We start from the raw sequence: 12,459 nt of genomic DNA, 5'->3' as shown, positions 1-12,459 counted from the left end.
AGATACTGAAATCCTCACCTTCTGAGATAATGAATACAGTTACTAGTGTGTTCAAATGAAGTCCCTGCCAACTAGCTAGCTTCATAAATTCAATCTGAGAATTGCTAAATGATGATTCTTTATATTTATGTTGCATAACATAGAATAAAAAGAAAACTTTGCTATATTAACCTTTTGAATCTCACCACAATCTTGAAGACAAGCAATGAAGACATTGTCATTCTCATATTATAGACAAGAAAAACAGAACCCCAGGGAGTAGTGATTAGAGCTGTGATTAGAACCCAGCTGTGCGGCACAGTCCACCGAACAGCCTTTCTTTGCTTTCTGAACTCTATCTTTGGAGTGGCCCCTTTAGCCCAGTATTTCCAATCTTCTAGGAACCAGCAATAGGTATTTTTTAAAGGAAGGGTTCCTTCCTCAAATATATTTGGGAGAAGTGTGATATCCTGTCCCTTTCTTAGAGATTCACAGTACCCATGAACATAACAGAAACCTTGACATAAAGATACTTGGTTAACTTGCTTAATAGGGCCTTTCCCATAGTTACTTATCCTTAATTTTTTTTTGGTGTTACGGTTTAGATGTTACTTTATCCCTTTTGTACATAATGGATTAGAAGAAGTGGTGATTGAAGCCAAAGGAATATAGAACACAAAGGCTGTGAGGACAGGATTTGTTCTTGTACCCTACATGGTGCTTTGCACACAACTAACATCAACAGTATTTGTGAGAGAAAAAGTAGTGCATGAGTTCTAAAGGCTTCAGACAGAAGCTGATCAGTAACCAGGGTAACCATCAGGTAGAAATTTCTTTGAGTATCTGAAGGTTGTCTGAGGGTCTTTGCCCTTATAAACTTGATCCGGCTCTTATATTGGATCTCTAGGGGCAAAGCTTTGTCCCTTTTTACATGGCTTGGTACCCATAAAATCATCTTCATCACTAAACACATTTTAATGTCTGTTTCAAAGGGATATTTCAAAAAGAAAGGTACATTTTTTGTCTAAACTGAGGCTATTCTGTAAGAGCTCATATTTTCCAGCCACCCAGTACCCTCACTGGCATTCTAGGGATGTTTCATAGAGCAGTGTTAGTTTATTATCTAGTGCAAATAGTCTCAGGAAGTAGCACTGAAACTTATTAGTGGATTTTGAAGTTTTCCATTTCAGCAGGTTAGGGATGCTACTTTGTTAAGACTTTATTAACAGATCATTGCTGAGGTGAAATATTACAGTTTATTGCCTTTTAATGTCCCTGGATTCACAGGTAAAGACTTGAGGGTTTATCTGTGAAAGATAAAATAAAAGAAATATAAACATTGTAATTTTATTTGTTCATCCATCCATTAATTTGTTTATTCACAGATTGAAAAGTATGGATTCCCACCTGATCTTACCCTCACCTCTCAAGAAAGCATCCAGCTTTATGATACCATGGCTCAAGTCTGGGAAACTTGGCCCAGGGCTCAGGTAAATATAGAAATATATATTCACCAAAATGAACTTTAGTTAATGCTATTCCAGAATATAGCAAAATTACTCTTCAGGTAAACACACTTATTCTCTCTACTTGGTTGATGCTGCTATTTTGAAACAATCAGTTATTTTTTCTTATTTTCAGCCATTCTTTGTGACTTTATCATCGTACGTAGCATGGAATATTCTGTAATTCTCGAAAATATGTCTTCTTTTAGCTTTTGGGATACCATGGTACTTTAATTGTGTTTTTGGACTTATATTCCTCTATTCTCTTCTCTGTTGGTTTTCATCTTTTCATCAGCTGTGCCCTGTATTCTTTCTTTTGAAGAGTTCACCCATCATCGTAGGTTTATGTGTTAGAAATTATTTGGAGGTAAAAAGATGTTCAACAGCCTCTGCCCTCAAGGAGTTTGCAATTTTCTTAAGGAGACAAGTAAACTTAAATACATCATTGTATTTTTCTTACTATAGATTGCATAGCTTAGCTTAATTTTGTGATAATTTTCCCCCCAAGGCATTGTGTCCAGAGGAATTCATTCTTTTTAAGAATAAAATAGTGATTAAGAAGTTGGATGCTAGAAAATATGAAGAAAACTTAAAGGCAGAATTGACAAATTGGATTAAAAATGGCCAAGTGAAGAAGGTAATTTTCCCACTTTCTTGGACGAAGTTTTGCTTAATTGTTAGTTGTTTGGAGTTGCATAATAATTCAGCCAATAACTGTTTTGTAATCTTTTTATTCCAATTTTTGTTTTAGTAATTCCATTTAAACATGTTATCCAGTGAGTATGAGATAGAAAAAAGGAGGAGGGAACTGGTTTCATTTCTTAGCTCAGTGACCTTTAAAACATGCGCCATAGGCTTTTGGTTTCTTCAGGTAACAGCTACAAACAGCTAAAAACAAAGAACCTTTAACTTTAACAGGAGAACCAATGTTGCCGAGGCTTTCACAGAAGAGGGACTGGCTCCAGAGGAATGATAGTGGAGATCAGGAATTAGTACAGGGGCTAATCTAAGTAAGTTTTGTGCAAATAAAAATAAATTATTTAAAAATAACCAATTTCTGAAACTCATGTACACGATGATAAATGAGAAAATATAACTATACCTGAAAGAGGCTCAGGCAAATTTACAGATGACAGACTCGTCGGTGGCTATGCTGGGAAGCAAAGATATCCTTGAGCATAACATTGATGCATCTTTGGTTCTAGTTTGCTGACTGAGTGTCATGTTTATTTGCCTTTTTCACTCTGGTGGTGAAAGAAATGAAGATAAAAATGGCATTGGTTGGCCAGAAGTGGTGGCTCACACCTATAATCCCGGCACTTTGGGAAGCTGAGGCGAGTGGATCACTTGAGGCTGGAAGCTTGAGACCAGCCTGGCCAACATGGTGAAATCCTGCCTCTAAAAAAATACAAAAATTAGCCAGGTGTGGTGGCACATGCCTGTAATCCCAGCTACTCTGGAGATTGAAGTGGGAGAATCACTTGAGCCTGGGAGGCAGAGGTTGCAGTGAGCCGAGATCATGCCACTGTACTCCAGTCTGGGCAACAGAGAGAGACTCATCCTCACAAAAAAGATAAATAAATAAATAAATAAGTGATATTGATGTTAGGAAATATTACAAATAATTTAGCCTGTATGGCACAGAATGCTGTGTTCCATTAAATGTTAATCAGAGGAAAACTGAATACCAAGGATGTCCCTATTTGCCACCCCTCAAATGATAATTAAACTGGAAAATAACTTTGTCAGGAAAATTATTCATGATAGCACATAACTATTTCATCAAAGATTTTCCATTGTATATTATGTAAAGGAATTTAATGTTAATTTTCCTGATGGAAAATAACATTTATTTTTTCTGATTAAAAAAGAAGTAGATACTGTTTATAAAAAATTATCAAATATGGAATAGTAGGATAAAAGTTACCACCCACAATTTCAACAATATCTGAGGTGAACAACTTATTACACTTCTATTGATCATTGTATTTTGTGACTCACTCATCTCTTGAATTTTCAGTTAAGCATTATAAACATGTCTGTATACTATTACAAATTATTGGTAGACATAGTTAAAACTTTTTCTTTTTAATTTTAAGAGGTTCTTTTCCATTATAGGTTTTATATACTCCTTAACATATTTGGCGGCTATTTTGTTACCTAATAATTGGAGAAACCCTTGGTCACTCTTCCTGCAATGGTTGAAACAGCAATATTTTATGAACATCCTTATCCTACTGACTTATTTGTAGTGCCTACAAAATATCATATATTATATTTTATATCTTTTATTGTCTATTCTTTAATATAGAGATGTCTGTGACTGTTGACTTTTACCTCTACTTGATAATATTAAAGGACTATTTTAAAAACCCACCCAAAACTATATATGAAAAATTATTCTAATTTTAGACAACAAAATAATTCCTTTCTTTCTTCTGTTTCCACAAATTTTTTTTAAAAAAATAATTTTAACTTACTGTTCTAGGTCAAAAGAGTACTGAAGAACCTTAGTCCAGATTCATTGTCTAGTTCAAAAGATATGGTAAAAATGTTTCCTCTTCTTGTTGAAAAGTTAAGACAAATGGATAAGTTGCCTGCAATATTTTTTTTGTAAGTAACTGAAACTTAATTTATCTTTGTTTATATGTTAGAATTTTTTGTTTGGTTTTGTTTTCCATTAGTCTCATTTATATACAGTGGTTAGAAGTAACCCTACTTTTACTATTTTGTTGCATTTTAGAAAAATAATATAGATTTTATTTTTAAAGAAATGGGTCAGTCTTTTAGGTCAATCCTTATAAAATTTTTCATCTTATTACCCTCTTAATTCCTTGACTCTTGATTTTTAAAAATGTTTTTGGCTTTCCTAAATGTTTTTTTGTAAGCAACCATCATTAACTTTAGAAATGTTCCTTTGGGAACTAAATTGCATTTTTCATGTACAGATGTAAAACACATAAAGCATTCATATTTATTGAATGTTTGGTTTTTAATTTATAGCTAAGAAAACTAAGCCCAGAGGCTTTCCTTGATATTGTGTGGTATAATAAAAAGACCTTGAATGGTATTTAGCATCTCTCTTTGATTAAGAGAACCGAAGTAGGACACATTAAGTGGGTAACACTGTGTACCCTGGACCCACTCTAATAATCAGAACCAGAAAACTTATTTAGCCCAGAGAATTTAAAATTATTTTAACTACGAAAGTTTTGTATAAAATAAATTCCCAGCACCTTGATCCAATGGTAATGTGAAATTGTTTACAAAGACAAATACACAAACACATATGTGTGTAGATATGTTAAATGGTAGCGCTAAGCCACATGTGTTTTGTTACGCATCCAAAGTCTGTGCTGGTGGTCAGTAACTAAAAGATGATGCGAAGAGAAATTAAAGAGTAGTATGACTGAAGTCGCAAATGTGGGGAATTACAAGAAAATTTCTTCTTCTTTTGTGCTTGGACCAGAGTAAACAAATGAGGTATTCTGCCAACATGTTATGACATCTATCTAGATTGCTTTCCAGTGTGGCTCTGAATTTTAGTTAGAAACAAATGTACCCCTATATATCACTGAGGAATGGCTGAAAGTATGACTTTGGGATAGGAATCTGAATAGAAACAGGATTCATTATTTATACACTTATATGCATTTACTTTTTTAAAATAAATTATTTAAAAAAATAGATATTTTAAATTTTTGGGAACGAGATCTTTGCCAGCTTTAATGGAGTTTCCAGTTGTCTTGAAAGTATGCTACAGAACTCCTAGGTTGAGTCCACTGGCTTGTAGCTCTGGAACACTGAGAACTCTGTGACAGTTGGCTTAGGCTCAAGCTGGGTCAACTTCCCTTCCTTAATCTGGACTCTAGAAAAACCACATGGTGCTGACAAGATGCATGATTGGCAACTGGTGCCCATGTAGAGGCATAGTTAAGAGCTCATACTTTGGGTCAAATCTTAGCTTAAACTGCAGCTCTGTCCTCCTTTGGCTATGTGACTTCTGAAAATCTATTTAGCCTCTTGCAGCCTCATTTGAAAAATGGAGATAATAACTAATTCATTGGGTTGTGATATGGATTAAATGAAATAATTTATATAAAACACTTAACTAATCAGTAGAAAACATGACTGAGGCCCATTCACTAGATTTTTTTTTTTTTTTTTTTTTACACTGGACTCTTGTCATAGATTATCAGAGATACTGAAAAAGGAAAATTAATTCTAGATGACCTAGGTTTGTTTGTGTTAAAGCAGTAAGAAGAATCATTTAATGCTGTCATTTAGGGTACTGTTTGCAACCAGTAATATATGGGTGTTGCATATTAACTTGTCTTACTGTGAACAGGGAGGCAAATTTAGAAGTGCAGTTAGACATATAGCCTCTGCTTCAGTGAGCTGCAAGTGCGCCACTGCACTCCAGTCTGGGCGACAGAGCAAGAGCCTGTCTCAAAAAAAAAAAAAAAAAAAGCCTCTGAAGTTGAAGCTGAGTTGCCCGGATTCTAATCTTAACCTGACCAGTTACTAGGCTATGTGACCTTGAAGGCATTTTTAAATTTCCTTTGGCATTTACTTCTTCATCTGCAAAACAGAGATAATATTACCTTCCTGGTAACGTCATGGTAGAGATTAAATTAGTTAATATGTTGAAGCCACGTAGAACAGTGCCTGCAACTTGGTCAGTGTTTGCTATTATTATTTTTGCTTTTTTACATACCAAATCTTCTTACCATGCATAGTAGACTGTGACTTTCCTATTCTTTGTTTCTTCAGTGTACTAATTTAATGCTGATCAGCTAAATAGGATTTCTTTTCGAAGTCTGTTTTCTAAACATGCTAGTAAATCCATGGCCTCACAAGTAATATTCGAAAAAATTCTATGGTGAACTCAGCCTAGAATGAGTGTAATATTACTGGACATTACATACATTGAGCCAAAACATTTTTTTCTAGCAAACTGTATGTCAAGATGATAGTGGTAGATGGACATATGATATTGCCAAACTCCCTAAAATATTTGAAGAGATTTATTCTGAGCCAAATATGAGTGACCATGGCCTGTGACACATCCCTCAGGAGATCCTGAGAACATGGGCCCAAGGGCTACAGCTTGGTTTTATACATTTTAGGGAGATATGAGACATCAATCAAATACATTTAACATATACATTGGTTTGGTCCAGAAAGGCAGGACAACTCAAAGTTGGGGAGGGAGGCTTCCAGGTTACAGGTAGATTTAAAAATTTTCGGATTGGGAATTGGTTGAAATAGTTATCAACAGAAAGGGATGTCTGCATTATGATAAGAGGTTGTGGAGACCAAAGTTTTACCGTGCACATGAAGCCTCCAGGTAGCTGGCTTCAGAGAGAATAGACTGTAAATGTTTCTTATCAGACTTAAGGTCTGCGTTGGTGTTAATGCTGGAGAGTATAGAGAGGTATGTTGAACCCCTGCTTCCCATCAGGGCTTAAACCAGTCTTTCGGTTTAAATTTTAGAGTGCGCTGGCCTAGGATGAAGTCTATTCAGATGACTGAGGGGCCTTATAATTTTATTTTTGGTTTACGATATGGATAGAAACATAGTCTTTTCAAAGCACTATTTTCATTTGTTTTAAGGTTTAAGAATGATGATGTGGGAAAAAGAGCTGGAAGTGTGTGCACTTTTCTGGAGAAGACAGAGACAAAAAGCCATCCCCACACTGAATGTCATAGTTATGTCTTTGGAATAGACGAAGTACTTGAAAAAGTGGGGAAGACACAAAAAAGGATGTAAGTATTAATGTTTACTTAAACAAATTGGCCCCTGAAGACTTAAAATATTTATAAGACACTGTCAGAAATGTTTAGAGACCTGAGTCACGAAGAGGTTCTTGTTATTGCTTCACAATTTTTGCAAATAGAGTAAATTTGGGTGGGAGGATGGGAGGAAGGGAATCCCTCTTATACATGTAGATAGATTTCATTTAGGAATCAGGAGAGGTGGGACTACAGCCTGTAAGCCTAAGAATCAACTGGGTCTCCTAGGAGGCCCTCAGCCTACTTAACCATAACCTGCATTCATGCCCCAGGCCACAACCTCGAGGTTTCCTGGTCTGTAGAACGCTTATTCACTATTGGTGGGAGTGTAAATTAGTTCAACCATTGTGGAAGATAGTGTGGTGATTCCTCAAAGACCAAAAGACAGAAATACCATTCAACCCAGCAATCCCATTGCTGGGCGTCTACCCAAAGGAATATAAATCATTCTGTTGTAAAGGTACATGCATGCATATGTTCATTGAAGCACCATTCCCATTCACAATAGCAAAGACATGGAATCAACCTAGATGCCCATCAATGATAGACTGGATAAGGAAAATGTGGTACATGTACACCATGGAATACTATGCAGCCATAAAAAAGAATGAAATTATATCCTTTACAGGGACATTGATAGAGCTGGAGGCCATTATTCTTAGCAAACTAATGCAGGAACAGAAAACCAAATACTACATGTTCTCACTTATAACTAAGAAGTAAATTATGAGAATATATGGACACATAGAGGGGAGCAACACACACTGGGGCCTATCTGAGGGAGGAAGGTGGGAGGAAGAGGGAGAGAGAAGATCAGGAGAAATACCTAATAGGCACTAGGCTTAATACCTGGGTTATGAAATAATCTGTACAACAAACTCTCGTGACCTAAGTTTACCTATATAACAAATCTGCACATGTACCATTGAACTTAAAATAAAACTTAAAAACAAAAGAATGGTCTATAGAATGAATTGCCATACCAGTCATATGCTTGGGGTAGGACTTCACTGCTGTGATTTTTTTTTTCCTTTCTCCCCAAGGTCTGATTAATTCTGACAGTTCTATGGTCAAAATATTTGTCTCTCCTTGCCATCCTCTTCATCCTCACTTACTGGCTCTGTCTTGGTTCAGGTCCTTGCCATTTGTTATTTGGGATTCTTTGGAGTCTTTCTCGTGTGTAATTTCTTGTTCCAGGTTCACCTGTTCCAATGTTATTGACATACAGGTGCTGGTCTGATTGTTCTGTTATGGGATTCTGTTACGGGTGTTGCTTTTCTGGCCGGAAACCTCTGTGGCCAATGGCACCTTTGCTGCACACAGCCAGGCATGCTAGCTGCAGAGGGGTGGGCAGCTCCAGGCACTGGCGCAGGCACCAGCTTCCTGTGAGGCTGGGGCTGGACCAGGCGTACTGCAAGCAGCTTCCATGGCTGGCACTGGGGAACATGGTGGTGCCCAGAGATGCCAGAAACTGCAGAGTCCCAAAGAAGTTATCACAGCCATGGCTTGGGGAGCTCCTAGGTCTGGGCTCCCCGAAGGGCTGCAGCTCTTCTCTCCTTCTCTCTTCTCTCCTGCTTGTCACCCATAACGTGGCAAGCAAGGGGTGTGTTTCAGCCCTGTTTATGTTACAGCTCTTTTAGCCCTGCCATTCAGTGGGTCCCAAGTTCTTGTTCTGCATCCAGGAAGAATGAGGTACACAGATAAGTAGAGGGTGAGCAAGGTGAAGAAGAGCTTTATTGAGAAATGGGACAGCTCAGAGGAGACCTGCAGTGGGTAGCTTCTCTCTGCAGGTGGGGTGTCCCAGTGAGTGTTGAGCACTTAGCAGAGAGGAGACCCTGGAGTGGGTTGCTCCTCTCTGCAGGCAGGTAATCCCGTCAAGTGCTCAGCTCTCAGTGGAGAGGAGACCCTGGAGTGGGTTGCTCCTCTTTGCAGTTGGTTGCCCTGTTGAGTCCTCAGCTTTTAGCAGAGATGAGGCCCTGGAGTGGGTAGCTCTCCTCCACAGCTGGTAATCCTGACGTCTGCTCAGCTCTCAGCAGAGAGGAGACCCTGGAGTGGGTAGCTCCTCTTTGCAGCTGGTCATCTGTTGAGTCCTCAAGTCTGGCTGAGTCTGAGGTTTATATGGGATTCAGAGGGGAAGAAGTGTGTGCTGATTGGTCCATGGGTGGCCATGGGCAGGCCTGGAAAAAGCACCGTAAGTTCCCGCTCCGGTCCACAGGACTGGCAGCCCAGCCCCCAGGTTTCAGGCCTTTCCCAGCTTGAAGGTGGGACTTCACCAGGGACCCACTCCTTTCTGCTCAGAGGCTGTCTGTCTCCTGCTGCTGTTCGTGGCACCCAGGCTGTTTGTGCCAAAGGGCTGCCTGCAGGCCAGCACCGAGCTGCTCTTAGCCCCCACCTTGGCCTCCCTCCCATGCTCACTGGCACTCAATGTCTGGAAAGGGCCAAGTCAACAGGGGGCTGGCATGTCAGCACTGTCCTGAACGTGCACACACCTGGCTAGGTTGTGACATCACCTGGGCTTGGCCTCAACTTTGCTCTGAGATTGGAGTGGATGCCAGGAGCAGGGAGAGGCCAGGCAGCAGGAGCAGACACTTCTGAGCCTGTGGAGTAGGGGCTGGGAGCAGAGAGAGGCCAGATAGTGGGAGCAGGTGCTTCCAAACCTGCAGAGGGAAGGGGGCCTTCCTGGGCCCCCAAGAGTGCGGAGATGCCTGGGTCCACAGTTGCAGCTTGGGTGGCTGCAGCTATATCTGGGAAGGTGGGGCTTCTGCCCACTCCTAGCACCCAAGTGCACAGGGAGGCCCAAGTCTGCAGCCATGGCTTGGGTGGCTGCAGCTATGCCCATAAGGGCGGGGCTCCTGCCTGCTTCCAGCCCCCAAGAGCACAGGGATGCCTGGGTCTGCAGCTGCAGCTTGGGTGGCTACAGCTGTGCCTGGGGAATGCGTCTCCCACCCTGTCAACTCAGAAGTGGGCAGGACTTCCACCTGTTCCCAGCTCCTGCTGGCTCCATGGAGCACACAGCCCTGGCCTTGCCTCCCCGACTGCAGCCAGTGTCATGGCAGCATCCGCTCCAGATTAGCCACTGCTGCCATCAGTTCTAATGTGCACATTTAGTTAGATTGTCCTACATACAAAGTTCTTCCTTTTGAATTGCCTGGTAGAGTTGTTAATGGGTAGGCACTCACATGAATTGCTCTCCACCATCTGAATCTATGTACTACACACTGCATCTACCTGGAGGGCCTTCCTTTCTGTTGGCTCATAAATCTGCTCATTTCCCCCACATCTTTTGTTTTAAATCTGTCTTCTCTCTGAAGTTTATAATGATTCCCTCAGATCTATTACCCTTTGTCTTTTGTTCTCATTCCACTTTCAATCATTAAAGCATTTGGATTAATTATAACACTGCATTGCAGTTGTTTCCATATCTTTATTTTCTTTAGGTTGGGAGTTCCCTTACCAGAACTGTGCATATTCTTCTTTGAGTCCCTCAGTAATAGCACATTGCCTGGCACGTAGTAATAGTGCTTCATAAATACTTTTGAAAGACTAATTAAACCTTCCCCCAACATTTGTCTTAGTCCATAACAAATTACCATAGACTAAGTGGCTTCTGAACAGAAATTTATTTCTCACAGTTCTGGAGGTTAGGAAGTCCAAGATCAGGGTGTTGACAGAGCTGCTTCCTGGTTCATAGAGAGCTGTCTTCTCTGTGTCCTTACCTGGTGGAAGGGGCAAGGGATGTCTCTGGAGCCTCTTTTATAAGGTCGCCAGTCCCATTCATGAAAACTCTGTCTTCATGACTTAATCACCTCCCAAAGACCCCACCTTCTGATATCACACATGGAGTTTAGGATTTCAACATATGAATTTGTTTTGAGGGGGACACAAACATTCAGTCTGTAACAATATTGAAACAACTACCGTAGCCCTTCTAATTCAGACGTTTCCTAAAGACTAGGGCAAGCTCTCTATTGTTTCCACCACTGCTTTGATCTTCTTTCTGCTTGTTGTGTGTATTTTTTGGACATAGGGGAAGGGAAAAATACCTGGGAGAGAGATGCCGGAGCTCCAGGTCTTCTCGGTGACTGATTCTCTTCAGTCAGTCTTTTTTCAGGACTAGGAACTACATTTCAAGTTGGATGTGTAATGAAGGATATGGGCCATGAAAATAAAGAGTATTTAATGGTATAATCAATTTTTCTCTTAGGCCTAGTCAGGAAGGGACTCTGCTGTCAGCATGGATATTTAAAGTACCATGTTCTTTCTGGAACCCTCTTCATAAGACCAGAGTTAGTGGGATCAGGGGATGTGCAAACTCGTTCTAGACTGTGCCACACATCCCACCCCCTTTGCTTTTCCACTGTGCTCTGGCCACTGCTCAAAAGAGATTCAGGAGCAGAAATTTTCCTGAAAAGAACTGGATATCTGTTACAGTGTGAAGGAGGAGAAATTATGCAGAGAAAATGAAGAAAATATAGGGGATTCTGCTGATGAGGGGACCTGACTTCTAGGTGACATGGTGGAAGTGCACGTGAGGAAGGGGAGACCAAGTCAGGATTGATGGAGCTACTGTCAACGTCAGATGACCAAGGGAAATCTGTGGGGCCTTAGGCTTCTTGCAGTAACTGAATATGAGTTTTCATTACTTAAAAGTTTTTTTTTTAATAGTAGCATTAAAAAAAACCCAAAGAAGGCTGAAAAACTGGAAAGAAAACAAATGTATATAGCTGAATATATCAATTTCCTGGAGAATCTGAAGATTCTGGAAATCTCTGAGGACTGCACGTATGCTGATGTCAAAGCCCTACACACTGAGATTACCAGGAATAAAGGCTCAGTACGTCAGAGAATTATTAATATAATACTTTACAGTTGTGACGTTTTATCATCGTGATCGTTTCATATCTTTGAACACTGAAATGACTTGTGTAATACCTTTGAAATATGATTATCTCTGTGTATTATTTTGTTTGTTTTGCAATGATTATCCCAATTTAATGTGCTAAAGTTCTATAAGTGACTCTTCCTTGCTCAGTGTGAATGTCAGCCTCTTATTTTATTTCACTCTATTATCCTGGATTAGTTTATAGCCTGATTCTAGAATTCAATTCAATATGATATATTTTAATTCTGGTCACATTTCGGTTTTATGACACAATATATTTTAAATAACATCAACTGA

The 12,459-nt window shown here is 39.7% G+C and overlaps 1 protein-coding gene across 3 annotated transcripts in view; it reads left to right on the top strand.

The window, feature by feature from the left end:
* Positions 1–12,459, top strand: part of DDX60L (DExD/H-box 60 like) — a 116,237-nt gene that overhangs the window by 64,123 nt on the left and 39,655 nt on the right. For 2 of the 3 annotated variants that reach the window (XM_012507967.2, XM_012507968.2), the window contains exons 23-27: positions 1,365–1,469; positions 1,993–2,121; positions 3,973–4,097; positions 7,101–7,253; positions 11,946–12,114. In XM_012507967.2, coding sequence (XP_012363421.2) covers positions 1,365–1,469; positions 1,993–2,121; positions 3,973–4,097; positions 7,101–7,253; positions 11,946–12,114 — 681 coding nt within the window. The remainder of the gene's footprint in view (positions 1–1,364; positions 1,470–1,992; positions 2,122–3,972; positions 4,098–7,100; positions 7,254–11,945; positions 12,115–12,459) is intronic. The other variant, XM_003257946.4, reaches the window with a different exon arrangement.

Source organism: Nomascus leucogenys, chromosome 7b (genome assembly GCF_006542625.1).
Source record: "Nomascus leucogenys isolate Asia chromosome 7b, Asia_NLE_v1, whole genome shotgun sequence".
NCBI classification, from domain to species: Eukaryota; Metazoa; Chordata; class Mammalia; order Primates; family Hylobatidae; genus Nomascus; species Nomascus leucogenys.
The sequence above is the reverse complement of the archived record's forward strand: the minus strand, read 5'-3'. Positions and strand labels throughout refer to the sequence as shown.